Consider the following 15749-nt stretch of genomic DNA (forward strand, 5'->3'; position numbering starts at 1 on the left):
AATTATAATACTTTAGTTTATCCAAATTTTATGTGCACTTTAGTTTATTCAAATTTTTTGTCTTTTGATTAGCATCAAACACTTGGTGATTCTACTTTGGGTTTTTTTTTTAAGATTTTATTTATTTATTCATTCATGAGACACAGAGAGAGAGAGAGAGAACAGAGAGAGAGAGAGAGAATGGCAGGGACACAGGCAGAGGGAGAAGCAGGCTCCATGCAGGCAGCCCGACATGGGACTTGATCCCAGGTCTCTAGGATCACGCCCTGGGCTGAAGGCGGCGCTAAACCACTGAGCCACCTGGGCTGCCCTCTACTTTGGGTTTAAATAACACTGAAGGCTCCCTTTTAAACTCAGAATGTTCTGATCCCAAAAGGCTCTCCTCGTAATTTCTGTTATTCAAGCAACTTTGAGAGAATGTCCATAGAGTTGTGGGAACTGGGGAACTCTGGACAAACTAGGCAAAGCAGCCTTATCATCTCAGCCTTCAAAATGATGGGTGCCAGATACCCAACAGTTTGCCTGACTTCTGCCCACATTGTGGGCAGTGAAACATACTTGAAAAAGCTAAAATGATATATCGGTGTGCCTGTAAAGCACAATTAAAGAGAGGTACAACATTGCCCTACATTAGTATGTTGGCTGCTAGCAATGTATTGAGATCCAAGCGCGTATACTCCCTGAGACTTTGGATGGAGTATGCTTTGATAAACTTCCTGGTGACTTTTTTTGGAAGAGGTTCTTCACTTGGTACAGGAGCCCCACGATCATTCTTTCCACAACCTGCCAAGCCCCAGCCCATCCCTTCATCAACCTCAAGAAGTTCAGGAGTTAATCATTGGAAATTATATATCCATCATAAATAGTTTCAACATTTATTTAATGGCATGGGGAAATGTTCCCTGTAAAAAGCTGAGTTTAAAAAAATGAGGATAAACTGGATACATATTATGATCCAAATTTGTTTAGTCACACACACCTTTATATGTACATACATTCAAAGTGAAAATCTTTCACAGAAGAGCTAAATTGGCTATCTCCCAATGGTGGACTTATACATGAACTTTTGTTAGCTGTATTTTCAAGTGTGTTTCTTCATAATGAGCATGCATAATTCTTACAACCAAATATAACAATGTAATGGAACCCAATTAATAGCTGGAAGGTAAGAACCATCTTTGTGGGGCTAGTATGACACTCTTAAGGTAGTTGCTTATTAGAGAGAGAGTTTATAAATGATATAAATTAATTCTGCACAACTTTCCTTATATATTCAAAAATACTCATCATCCTGATTTCCCCTCACCTGTGCTATTTGCTTTTCCTTTATCGTTCCCACCCACCACATGTACAGGTTGATCTGAGTCCGAGAAGGTGGAAAGATAAAAGTAGAGGGTGGGATACACTATGAACAAAAGAATAATGAATTCTTCCCTTGGGTTCTGACTCCTCTTGGGACCAATGTGGCCTGCATGGAGTAGAGAGAGAAAACCAACAATGCTAAATAGCTTGTATTTTTCTGAATGGTGGAACACTTAATAAACTTCGCCCCACCCCGCAACTGCAAATGGAGAGATAGGGGTTTTGGAGGATGTTAGATTAGTCTTTGCTCCAAATTTACTAGATTCAGTTGGCAACAGCATGGAATACATCAAAAGATGTTTGGTCAAAAGACTCATTCTAAGTTTCTTGAGGGCAAGGAGCACTTTCTCCCTCATATTTGTTTACACAGGGCCTAGGACAGTGCCTCACACAGAGGACCCAATCAGTGTTGAAATCCAGAAAGAAAAAATACTTTTGTGGATTTCCGATGACTACAGAGTCAGTGTCTAACAAGCTTGTGAACACAATGGAATGAGCTGTATTAAAGACAAACAGAGCTTGAAGAATTCACTGGTTATCAGGGAATAGGTCATGGAACACGTTGGGTAGGGTGTAGCTTTAAAAAAAAATGCATCAGAATGTAGAATGAAGGGGCCAGAAAGGACATGGATGGCATGAACGAGGATACTTACTTATGACTTTATATTTGAAAAGATAAAAACATGTATAATGAATGATTCTCACAAGGTGGAGTGGGGGGCGTGGCTGATGAAGAGAATGTATGAAGTACATGCCCAAATCTGAGCACATACCCCAAACTGGATGGAAGGTATGGCATGTTCGAATGTATGGATTTTTAAGGTTTGTGAACCATTGGACTAAGCAAGCACTTGGTTTCCCCATTCAGCCCACTTCACCACTAAGAAAATAGAATTGCCTTTTCAATATCAATAGTCATGGCCTTCATTGTGTCCAGATCCAGTGATCATTCCTAACCCGCTATGTAATTCCAACCCTTTATATTTAGCTTTATAAAATATTAAACTTTGTAAAAGCTAGACGATGGTGCTAAACCATTTTTTCTTCCCATTTGCCTAATCTGCATGTGGCCATGTCTCCTAAAAATTTTAAAATCCTTTCACCTCTATGCTTCTCTAGTTCTGGTGCTTGTCTGGAAAGCAGGCAACAAATATACTAATATGTGACCGCTTGGAGAAAAGCAATCTGCACCTAGAGAACAGAGGAAAATGAGTTTTTTAGGTGGAGGGAGGTGGAGGAGGTGGAGAGCACAAATTAAGAGAGAAGGGAGACCCTTGTCAATCAGAATATTAAACTCAGGAGTTCTCTCAAGTAATTCAGGTAAGTGAAGGCAAGGTGAAGGCACAACAGGCATACGTATGTGCACCAAGTGTATGGGTTTATGTGGGTCTCCTAAGGATCCCTAATAAACTCATCTAGAGCTTACTTTTCCTAAGCTTTGATGCATTCCAAAGTAGAAACCAATTAAAAGATTTGTATATTTGAACATCAGGCCAACTTTACAGAGAGAAGCCTCTGCTGAACTCAGAGAGGTTGGGGTAAAACCCTGGGGGAAGATCATTTAAGCAACAATTAGCCCACATCTAAAACCTAGTTTATCAGGTGGCCATGAAGCAGGATGCTCTCATTTGCTCTTCAAGTTATTCTCAAGAAACATTAAGCATAGATAAGCACTTCAAAATTTTTAGCTGTGAGTGATAAAAAAAATAGTTTCATTTCATTTAAACACTCCTCTGGGACTATTCTCTATAGAGGCTTCATAGTTGAAGGCTTTTGCAATTCTTTTACTTTCCCTAAACTTCAAAGTTAATAGAGAAGAGAGCACTAGAAAGAAAACCATTCCCCAAGTAAGAGATCATAAAATGCAATATGCTTCTGAATTTCTTTAATAAATCTTACTGCAATCCCCAAAATGTATGTCTTACAATCATTCCATAGCTGGTGAATACACTGTACAGTGGTATGCACTCTGTATGGTTGGCATAGAAGACCTGAAACTTGATGGCCAGGGTCCAAAACCCTAAAGACCTTGGGCCATCACCCTAACCACACTGCCTTAGTCCCTTGTCTGGGTAAGAGGACTCCTGACAGTAACAGAGGGGATCCTACCTCCTAGGGCTACCGTCATGAGGACTGTCATGAATTAATTCACCTTAAAGGCTTAGCACAGTCTCTAGCACATAGAAAGGACCCGATAAATGTAGGTTAGGTTAACAGTATACAAAGAAACAATACTATAAATCATTTTAAGACAGGTTTAAAATTTTAAATTGTCAGCAGATCCCTGCTCCTCCTTCCCACAGAGAAACTGAGACCAGTTTCTTCTGAGAGAACTTTCAAGTAAAACATCTCGTGATAAAGACACTGGCTAGCATACCTCAATTCAAATCACATTCAGACAAAGTAACATCCTGATGCTGCCTAAAACTGTTGTCTTCTGAGATACCATCTCTAAACCCTAGAGCCCCGAAGTCTATAACTAGGAATGTAAGCAAATTAGAAGCCACTCTCTTTATGCAGCTTTCTCACTAACAAAATTCCACATCATGAACTTCTAATAATGTTTCTTGTCCACAGATTAATAATAACCTAGTTCAAAACCACATCATTTCCTTTTTCTGCCTCATTTCCTTCAAAGTGAAACATAATTTTTCCTTGGACCTGGAATAAAAATTTCTAGATTAACTAAGCAAATCGTTACCAGAAATGCAAATCTATAATACTACTATTTCAGGATACTCAAAACACACAAAACATCTGTGTGGTGCTTGTTAATATATAAAAATAACCTAATATATAGCGCGTATACCACCTAAGTGGAAAATTGAGTCTATAACTAGAAGTGCAAACAGAAATCCACTACAGATTCCATCAGTATTGTGTTTTGAAGTCCAGTTGGGAACATTTTAGGAACTGTGACACTTCTTTAAGTCTTGGCCGGAGGTCACAAACTGCTTGGCACGGATGTTTCATTTGCCCAACACAGTATTTTTTAAATTATTACCTCGAATATTTTTAGGTGGGCCATGCCCTCTATTTACTGGCAGGCCCTTAGAGGCATTTTATTTTGCAAACCTTGATTAAGGCCCATCCTTACAGAGAAGAGATCAAAAGATAATCATTAGCTAAATGGGTACCTCCCTCAGTGTGTCCTGATGAAGTCCAGAGACTTGGGAAATTAAGAGTTCTAAGAGTTTCATTCCAAAATTCTTCTAGTTCTCCTGTTGGATTACTCTTAAGTATATATTTTCAGTGTATTTAACAGTGTGGCTCATTCGATTAGGATAGCTGAGCTGAGTTGTTAAAGTTCATTTCTAGCTGGATACTGGAAGAAACCAGAAAATAGGGAATTTTTAAAAACACGTACATTTTTCTCAAAAAATTAATAACAGTTGGTCAATAGTTGGTTTTTCCTCATATAAAAGGAAATGAACTTGCTCGATGCTATATGTAAGGAGGAAGTAGTTCCTACTAATGTATTTCAATGAATATTTATATATATACACACACAGAGACACACACATCACATATATACACATACACTCAGAGCAGGGACTGAGCCACCTGTAACTCTCATTCTTTTCAGTTCCTTCGTACTTTCTGGGAGATCCTATTCCACTTAAAATTAAGCCTGAGTCTGGGAGCCAAACAAAAGAGCACTGGAGAGGGTTTCCTAAAGCATTAGTTCATGCATCACTCCAAAGGCATTACGTTTTAGGCACTGATGAGGCACGAGCTAGCTGGCTTTAGAGTCCAAATGTTATTAGTTAAGCGTCCTTTTAAATTAACATAGAGGGAGGCTTCCATTCAGACAGCCCCAGTAAGTACACCCTTGTCTCCAGCTTCTTCAGAACACAAATACAAGGCACCCTGCAGTGACTTCGCTTCTGGGGGCGCTGCCCCTGAACTCTCCTGGATGAGTCTTTCTGAAGATTCTGGTGAATTCTCCCTCCATCTTGGACTCGAGTGCTGCTGGGAGACTTCCCAGAGTGAAGGACACGGAGAAGAGAACCCCAGAGCAGACCGTGAGAGGGGATCCTCTTGAAGGCCTACTTCCTGGACACACCTGTTGGAAAGCACTTCCTTCTCTTTGGAATTGCGCCATTTCATTCTTCGGTTCTGAAACCAAATCTTCACCTGTTGACAAAATAGTTGGACAAGATGATCACTTAGTCCACATTACTCCACTTCAGCACCGTAAACTAGAATCTCTCCTCAAATGCCTTCTATGAAATACCTTATTGCGACAGCCAGCCCAGCAAAGTCCCAATGGCTTTTCACTGGGCTCCTTCCAGACTATCTGAGCCATTACTTTAGTACAACATCCCCACACTTATGAAACAAAACGACTGTGATAAATTGGTTATGTCCTTCAAGTCTGACATCTTTCAAAACTGATTTAATGCTCGACAGTTTAGAACATCATTTAGTCCGTGTTAAATTATTTAAACAAAAGAAATGTTATCGTCTAGTAATAGTGTTTACTTTGTGCCAGGTGTCGGGCCATGCATGCTGTGTGGATTACATAATTTGTTCGTCACAACTGCAAGACTTCTCATTGTACGTGTATGAACACGGAGGTTCAGAGCAATAAATCAGTTCAAGGTCACACAACCTAGTAAGATGGAAGCGCTTAGAATAGAATCCATGACTGTCCCACTCCAGTGCCCAGGCTCTTACAACATTCAGATTTCATTAGGAACTTCTGGGAAACTAAATTAAGAATCCATTTGATAACACTTTGATAAATTCCAGGCTTCAAACAGTTTCCAAGTTTGATTACTCGTACGATTTGTCAAACTTGAAGAATGAGGCTCAATAAATAAAGATCAATCATAATTAAGCCAAAAGCACTTAGGAGGGTGGTTTCTAATTTGAGCCATACTTCGCCCCACCCCACCAGAGCCTGTCTTTATTACTAACTCCCCCTTTATCTACTGTATAGTCAACCATTCCTGATCAGAAACCTCACAACTGATTTCCTGAGATCTTAAAAGCCAATCACATCATTTTCCTAAGCATTGCACTGCATCTTTACGTGAATGATTTAGTGGATTTCTATTTTTAAAACAAAAAAAACCTAGAAAGTTTTTACCTAAAAAAAAAAAATAATAATAATTAAAGTGATACCAACCAAGTGTTTCTCCCCATGAAGGAAAAAATTCTATCTGAGACGATTCTTCCAGATTGGCAAAACAATTTCTTCATTCTTTTAACTTGACTGGCAATTTCAAAATGGCTGCAAAGAACCTGACCCAGGCGAGTTGAGTCCAAAAGACTACCATCTCAGTTGCAATCCTGTGGTTAAGGCTTTTCATAAGAAAATAGCACTAATGTGTACATACCAGAACATTTGGTTCTATTCATGAACTCATTTACTATTTGCAGTGGGCATTTACTCCTAGAAAGGCTGCCAAGTATTTCTAGTGGGTTTTCACTAAGACATTTATTTTTGCCCACTGGTGATTCTTTCTGTTGTCATCACATTCATTATTTTCTTCTTTCCTTAGCTTTTCTATAGATGTAGCATTTTTTCTGAGTGATAGCTCAATGAAAAAAATCATTAAGGAAGTTTCTTCACAATCAACAGTATTGAAACAAATGTACGTATTTGGGGAAAACCATAAATTAAAATTTCTACCTCTCAACAAATACAAAAACAAATTCCAAATGGATTAAAGAGCTAACCACAAAAACAAAACTATAAAAGTTCTAGAAAATACTGTAAGAGTTTGCCATTATAGTTTTGGAGAGATGAATGCTTTTTTTAAGCATTGACACAAAACTCTAAGGCCACAAAAAAAAAATAGAGCTGAAAACATAAAAATGAGAAATTTCTGTGTAAAGACACCACAAACATAAGAAAAAGCCACAAACTACTGAAAAGAATTAAAAGAAAAGAATTAAAAGCAGAGATTTGAAAAGGTATTTGTACATCTGTGTTCATAGCATTATTCACAATAGCCAAAAAGTAAAAGCAACCAAAGTGTCGGCTGATGGGTGAATGCATAAATAAAATGCGGTATATACAAACAATGGAATATTATTCAGCATTAAAAAGTTAGGAAATTCTGACACCTGCCATAATACGGATGAACCCTGAAGACACTATGCTAAATGAAAGAAACCAATCACATAAAGACAAATACAAATGATTCCATTCATTTGTCAATTGTAGGGACAGGAAGTGGTGGTTGCCATAGGCTGGGGAGAGGGAAGAATGGGGAGCCACTATTCAATGGATACAGAGTTTCAGTTCTACAAGATAAAGGAAGTTCTGGAGATGGATGGTAGCCATAGTTGCTCAGCAGTGTGAATGTACTTCCCGTCACTAAATTGTACCCTTAAAAAAGGTTAAAATGGCATATTTTATGTTATACGTATTTTACCACAATAAAAAAAAAAACCCTCAAACTTGAAGAGTTTGCAATGGTTGTAACAGAAAAATGTTACTAACCATAATATTCCAAATATTTTGATAACAGCTAAAATAATTGCTACAAGAAATATGAATAATAACCAAAAGGTGGGAGCAATCTGAACACCCATCATCAGAATGAGTAAACTGTGGTATACGGAATAACAGAATACTACATGGCAAGGAGTACAGAAAAGCTACCGCTACATGCCACCACATGAATGAATCTCACAAACATAATGGTAAGGCAAAGAAGCCAGATATACCAAAGAATCTGTACTACTGATTCTATTTATATAAAGTACAAAAATAGGCAAAACTAATCTATGCTGTTAGAAGTCAGGCTAGTGGGTAGTCTTGGAAGTAGGTGGCAGTAACCTGGAGGGAATAGGCAGGGGCTACTCCCTGGTCAGAAGGCTCTACTGCTTGAGCTGTGTGTTGGTTACACAGGTGATTTAGACTCTCCTTCAGACAGTCAAGTTACAGGTAGAATACGATCCCGTTTTTATTTGAAAACGTATATACACAATTGTGGGTCTCAGTTCTGGGTCCCTGTTATATAATAGGAAAAATCAAACCAACCACCATAGGGTCATTGCGAGGATAAATGACATGGAATATAAGGACACATGGCAGTCACGGTGCAAGTGTTCCTGCTACTATATACTTGTGCATATACAACACGCATATACATCTATTTTAAAGATAATACATGGTAGACATCAAATAAATGCAAACAGGAACCATTTATATGGGACAGGATTAACTAAGAAGTTGGACTGGAAGGGGAGATGAGTTTTCATTTTTAACTTGACCAATTTCCTCTTTGTTTGAGTTTACCATAATAAATACCATGTGCTAATTGTGTAATTAGATGTATATGCAAATAAGAAAATGTGAAATTACTTCTGAGATGTTCACCAAATTCAGTAACATAAAAAGCTGTCATTCCTCAAGGCACTTGAATTTTAAAAACAATACAATCAACTATGTAAAACTATGCACCTGTGAATACGAACAGGCAGCTAACACACAAAATAGGAAAATAGTATGTTTTCTTGGAATGGCCAGATTATGCTCATCCCCTCCTAGATATTCTCTGATGTGCTAGCTGAGTTCTCTTTCCAATAATCTCTTTTTAAGAAGATGTGCTATCAGAGATGTTCACACGGGGGGCACCTGGGTGGCTTAGTGGTTGAGCATCTGCCTTTGGCTCAGGTTGTGATCCCAGGGTTTTGGGATCGAGTCTCCCATCAGGTTCCCCACAGGGAGCCTGCTTCTCCCTCTGCCTATGTCTCTGCCTCTCTCTCTTTGTCTCTCATGAATGAATAGATGAATAAAATCTTTTTTAAAAAAAAAAGGAAAAAAAAAGATGTCCACACCGTCTCAGAGCATTGTCAGATCACACATAGCCAATTTTCCTCTTTTAACACTTGCTGCAAGTTCTGACTCAAGCAGAGGGCCCCTGCAACCTCCCAACATTTTCTGCACATTTTTTCCCCTCCAACTCTGGAGGGTTTTTTTTTTTTTTTAATCCATACCAGTGAGATTCAAGCCAATCCTACTGAGCCCCTGTGCAGCCTTAGTGAGGTCCAACAATTCTCTAGGGATGAGACCATTTCCTCACTAGACTCCCCAGGGACAGAAGGACCAGTCATGGATGTTAACATAAACCTCCACAGAGATACATAACTTCAAGGATCACTGACCTCGCTCTTTTATTTGGCAGCATATCTAACCTACCAGGTGACGTCTCCTACGTCATTATCTTATATTATGATCTAACCATTCATGAGTTTCTGTTTTGTTTTCTCAGTTGCTCCTATAAATTCCTGGGTGCCAAGAGCGTATCTTAATCAGTACTTAATAAACACCCTCTCTCACTGCCTCCATAGCACTGCATCTTGCACACAACAGACCAATAAGATATAACTACTGATTTATCTCATATATGCAAAATCGCTCTATGACATAGATAGAATTCCTATATTTGTCTCTGTTTAAGTGAGAAACTGAGGTGCGGATCAGTCAATTAAGGTTAGGGACTCATTAGTACTACACAATGAGGAAAGCACAGACTGGCTGATTTAGGCCAATTATCCTCTGTCACACTAGGTACTGCTTTCTACAGCTAGAAAAAGTTGGGGGGGCGGTGAGAACAGATCATTTCCCTAGGGAAAGGAAGCAAGGTTAAGGAGAGTTTCATCCAAAAATAACTAGTTTAATAAAATCCAAAGTTAGAAACCAGGTCATCTGTATTGAGGGAAGAACAGTACAGCATAGTAGTTTACACAGAGCCTCTGCTAGCCCTTCAATGCCTTTATGCTAACTCAAAATATCCAAGTGGATGTTGCCTTGCACCAGGAAAGCCAGTTTGCCAGGCAAAGTACCAGCTACATTTCAGTTGCTGCCATGCCTCTTAGACAAGTGCCCTTGTGCAGTGCATAACCTGCACAACTATACATGATAGCGCCAGGTTGGGTGGAACACAAACTCCAGACTCACCCCCCAGGCTGCCTGGGGTGAGAGCACAGCTCTAAGGCAGCTTCGCTACATGATATCAGACTCATGCTTAATTCTCTACACTTTATCATCCGGAAAGTGAAGATGATTATAGCGCTTGTTTCATATGGTGATTATAAAACGATTAATAGTAAAATACCAGTACCTTAATGTGCAAGAAAAGTTTGTAGGTGTTGCAGATACGAAACTACTTTACTCTACTTGACATAAGTCCAGAGTGCAGAGTAGTGAGATCTATTTAGAGGTATTTATGAGTCATGCATTTATGATTGGATTTTGGATTGGAAATGAAGAAAAAGACAGGAAAATTGGTTCCTGCTCTTGTAGAATATTATGTATTCTACTTCTCTGAAACCAGAGCAACCAATAATGATGTAAATGCCACATCCTTAGTGTTTCTCTTCATTTGGGAAGAATTAATCATGCAAAAGCCTAGACCTCTCAGAGAAGGGACCTCTTTCCAAATAGGAATTGTGACATATATTTCTACCCACTAAACAACTGTGAAAATCATTTCAGTAACACTTTAGGGTCCAGCACCATACCTAGTACAACAGATATTTGCCAAACGCATGGATTTCATTGTATTCCTTCAGAAATCAGGAGCAGTGAACATCTTCCTGCTTATTATTACCTGTGATTCCTTTAGTCCCAAGCTGATGGCAAGTTTCTTTCGGTCTGTTTTGCTGATGTATTTCTGCTTCTGAAACATTTTCTCCAGAGCCTTTCTCTGATCCTCAGAAAAAACAGCTCTTCTCAAAATACCCCTCCGAGCTTTGGAGTTAGAGTCCTGTGTCAGGAGAGGCAGCACACTCTCTTCTCCTAGAGGGGAAGACAGGTAATAAGCCCAGTTAGTTTCAGTGATGAAAAGTCAGTCTGAAAAAAAAAAAAAAAGTCAGTCTGTCTTTCCCAGGACAGGATCCTCCTCCTCTGTACCATCACCAAATCATCTCAACTCTGAACTCTGCACACTTAGAGCAGTGCTTCTTCCAGGGTTTTGATCATAGATTCCATTGAGAATCCAATAAATACTCTTTGCTCCCCAATGAGAAAAAAAGCACATATATGCTCGGCCTCCCAATTGGGGTGCCATGTTAGAAAGGCCCTGGTCCCAGGTTACAAAAGCTCAAATTCAGAACAAATAGTAGGTGGTTTAAACACTCCATTTTTTCTCTAATTCTTCATTTATTTACTCATTCGTCTTTTCTCTCAACAAAGTTTTGAACTCTTACCCTATTCCAGGCACTCTGCTCAATGCTACACATTGAGAAACAAGACAAATATGTTTTATTATATGCATTACCCATAAGATTTAGTGGAAGACACTCTTTGAACTAGCATCACAAGTGTAAGGATATATTCCAAAGGAGACTGTGTGCACAAAACAAGGATCTGATCTTAATCAGGGATTGTCAGGGAAAGCTTGCAGGAGGAGTTAGAGATGTTCAACCTGAGAAGGGAGGTTTGGAAGATCCTCAAACACTACCACTCCCCAATCCAGTTCATCAACTCCTTTACTACTTTTTCTGCCTTTTGTGGCTAGCACAACTAGTTCCCACCCTCTGAGAGTTTCACTCGTCGTTCACCATTCATTCATATATCCATTCATTCATTTATCCAATTCATTCATTCATCCAACCAGCCACTCACCCATGCATTCATGCATCCATTCGTTCAGCTTCCCAGTTGTGGTGGGAAGAATAATGGCCTTCCCAGAGATGCCTATGTGGATATGTTCCCCAGAACCTAGAAATATTTTATATTATATGACAAGGGGGAATTAAGGTTGCAAATGGAATTACAGTTGCTTACTAGCTGACCCTGAGATTAGAAGAGAATCCTGGGGTACCCAGGTGGACTCAATGTAATCACAAGGGTCATTATGAGTGGAAAAGGGAGGAAGAAAGGAAATCACAGGAAAGAGAGGTTTACTCCCTCTGATGCTACACTTCTTACTTTGAAGATGGAGGAAGGGGCCACAAGCCAAGTACAGGCAACCAGTAGAAACTAGAAAAGGCAAGAAACAAAGTCTTCCCTAGAGCCTCCAGAGGGAACTCAGCCCTTCTTCTGATACCTTGATTTTAATCCATTGAGACTCAATTCAGGCTTCTGACCCCCATAACTGTAAGACAATAAACTTGCATTAAGACAATAGGTTGTGGGGGGATCCCTGGGTGGCTCAGCAGTTTGGCGCCTGCCTTTGCCTCAGGGCGTGATCCTGGAGACCCGGGATCCAGTCCCACATGGGGCTCCCTGCATGGAGCCTGCTTCTCCCTCTGCCTGTGTCTCTGCCTCTCTCTCTCTCATGAATAAATAAATAAAATTAAAAAAAAAAAAAACAAGTTGAACCAAGTCTAAAAGGCCAATTCAGTTCAAGAGAGAGAACCAAGGCCAATCTAGGCAGAGTAACTAGCATGTCTAGAAGCACTAAGGCTTACTATAAATACAGAGAACAAACTGATGGGTGTCCAAGGTTAGGGGGGGTGAAGAATGGGGTAAAATGGGTGAAAAGAAGTGTGAAATAGAGACTTCCAGTTGTGGAGTGAATTATGGGAATAAAAGACACAGCATAAAGAATGTAGTCAAATATATTTAAGAGTGATACATCAAAACAGATGGCGGCTTCACTTGTGGTGGGCACAGCATAATGTATAAACCTATTGAGTCACTATGTAACACACTTGAAACTAGTGCAACCTTGAATGTCAACGATACTCACATTTTTTTTTGACATAGTGAGAACTTTTTATTCAGATTTATGGAGGGAAACAACTCTTTTTCTGAAAATTCAAACTTTGTTCTTACAAGTGTTAGAAAATTCCTGCTTGCATCCAAAACAGCACAGCTGTCAGTAGGATATGTTGTTGATTAATTGTACTAAAATAGTTTCTTTTGGATGTTCCGAAAACTCCTCAATTCAAGAAAACTGAAATCATCATTTACCATTACTTCTCACTTCAATACACTCTGGCAGGCAAACACATGCAGAAAAAGGCATTGCAATTCACCCACTTGTCCAGATTAAAAATTTAGGAGATATTCTCAACTTTTAACTTATTTCTATATTCAACAGATCTTGTTCATATAGTGCTTTTAAAATTTTTACTAATGTATAATCTCTCAAATCTGCTTCTTTACCCTTTCTGTATCATTGTCAGACATTATCTCCAACCTAAATCACTGTCATAGTCACCTACCCACATTTAAAAAAAAAAAAAAAAGCCCCAAGGCATGAAGGAAAACTAAGCAGTCTGCAAGGCTGGGAAGGGCATGAAGCAGACGGGGCAAGCTGGCAACCATATCCAGCCTGCATATGGGCTTTGTTTGGTCTTAGAATTCTGATGTAGTTGTTCACATTTAATAATCAGTTGATTTCATGTAAAGTCCAGGTTTCTGACATCTCTTCAAAGGTAACCCACATGAGGTTCACCTTCCCAGAAAGCAAAGAGCTACCAGAGTGGGTAGCAGGTATCCCCTTTTGATGAAATGTGTAACCCCCAGTTTGCCACAGCCTCACTTAGCTTGCTTTTTACCTGCCGGGTTCCTGAAGATATTTGGATCTTTGATACAAAGATTATAGGGTGGAGTTGAGACAGATCATAGAGGACTACAAGAGTTTGGGACATTATCCAATAGTAGCGAAGATCAATAGGAGATGTTCAATCAGGGTGTGACATGATAATAATAATAAACACACATGTTTAATAATAATAATAATAAATAAATAATAAATAATAATAAACACACTCTGTACCATTATGCTTACTCTGTGTTAAGGCACTGACACGCATTAATTCGTGTAATCCTTCCCAACCTATGCCACGAATATTATACTATTATTGTCTCCAAATTACTGATGAATAAAATGAAGATTAGATAGCTTAAGAAACTTTGTCCAAGGGCACATGACTAGGGTTCCAAACTCAGGACAACTAATTTCAAAACAAATGCTCTAACACTACACTGTATATTCTAACACAATCTGATTTGTATTTTAGGGGAGAAAAGTGTCAACAAATAAATAAAACTTGTCAAATCTACTTCTACAATATGATTGCTTCCTTTCCTATTTGTCTAAAAGATTGCAGATTATCTCCCAGTGAGTCCATCAGACCTGGCTATATATCACTCTGGTTCATCCTCACATTGCTAGAAGGACTGGCCTCTCTCTTTCCTTTCAGCTCTGTAACATTTGCATCTCTTCAGAAATACCAGAGCTCATGAGATGTAATCAAGCCTAATTCCTTACAAAGGTCTACTCTTACGGCTCTTTCCATTCACTGTATGAGATGTTGGTTAATTCTCCATCTACGGCATCATCTTCTATTTGCCTGTCACATGCTAAGGCCATACCTTGAAGTCAGGTTTTGATAACTGGATTCACTATTTCTTTATCAAAGATTTAAGTAATTTTATGAAATACTGGTCGATAACAAAAAATATTCTAAATATCTCAATATGCTCTTTTTCTGAATGCTCTTCTTCTCTGAACTTTTCTCGGTTCAGAGACTATGGAATTGGCCCTTCCACATTATTTCAGAGATTCATCTGTTGGGATGATCTCTCTCCAGGGAGCCTCAGGGCAAAGGAGTTTGGGATATGTAATATGGAAGAACTGGGTTTGGATCATGACACTCACATGTATGACTTAAAGCAAGTTATTCAGCCTCTCTCAGCTTATCTTACAGGGTTGCTCTAAGGATTTGATGACATAACACAAGAAAATTTCAGTGCCTTGCCCACAGTAAGGATCCCATGAATCTATCTACTTCTGCTTGTTGGATTTCACTTGATTCTTGTAAGAACCATATGCCACAGACATCCTCCACACAGATGAATTCATCTCTAATCTGCATTTTAAGTCTGGTTCTATTTTCTAAGGAAAACAAGCAAACATTGTAGCAACCTTTTGGGGAATAATCTGGTGGAGTGACTGAGATGCTGCTGACTGACAACTGAAGATGAATCCAATCCATCCTTCAGGTGCTCAAAGTTGATAAGGAGAGGTCCAAGAAGTATACAGACAGCCATAACACAGTGAGATAAGTAACTGCAGACCATAGCAGAGAAAGTGTTTAAGAACCAGACAGGAAGCCACTTAGTCTTGGAGGTTTGCAGGGTAAGTCCTAAGAGAGAAGAAAAGCTAGAGGAATAGCAATTCCTCTTACTGGCAATCCAGACAAAGGCAGGCACAGCAGAGGCATTAAAATTTACAGACCCATGAATGGAGCGAGGACACAGGCAAAACACAGTGGACCTAGAATCTCACACAGCTTGGTATTTCCAGATTGCAGGGTATGAATGGCAAGAAAACAGGAGATAAGCTGTAGGGTCAGGGGTGGCTGAAACGAGTTCAGGTCATAACTTGCCCTAGAGGAAAGCCTTCTGAGGAGGACCTGATCAACTCAGCATTATAGAAAAGCCAGTATTTTTCTACTTAATACAA

The 15749-nt window shown here is 39.2% G+C and overlaps 1 protein-coding gene across 1 annotated transcript in view; it reads right to left on the reverse strand.

The window, feature by feature from the left end:
• Positions 1-311: 311 nt before the first annotated feature.
• DBX2 (developing brain homeobox 2) overlaps positions 312-15749 on the reverse strand; it is a 37136-nt gene continuing 21698 nt past the window's right edge. The window contains exons 3-4 of the mRNA XM_055318475.1: positions 10938-11125; positions 312-5499 (exon numbers count right to left, since the gene is read on the reverse strand). Of these exons, the coding sequence (XP_055174450.1) occupies positions 5170-5499; positions 10938-11125 (518 nt within the window). The 3' untranslated portion in view covers positions 312-5169. The remainder of the gene's footprint in view (positions 5500-10937; positions 11126-15749) is intronic.

Source organism: Nyctereutes procyonoides, unplaced genomic scaffold, assembly GCF_905146905.1.
Source record: "Nyctereutes procyonoides isolate TBG_1078 unplaced genomic scaffold, NYPRO_anot_genome, whole genome shotgun sequence".
Classification (NCBI taxonomy): Eukaryota; Metazoa; Chordata; class Mammalia; order Carnivora; family Canidae; genus Nyctereutes; species Nyctereutes procyonoides.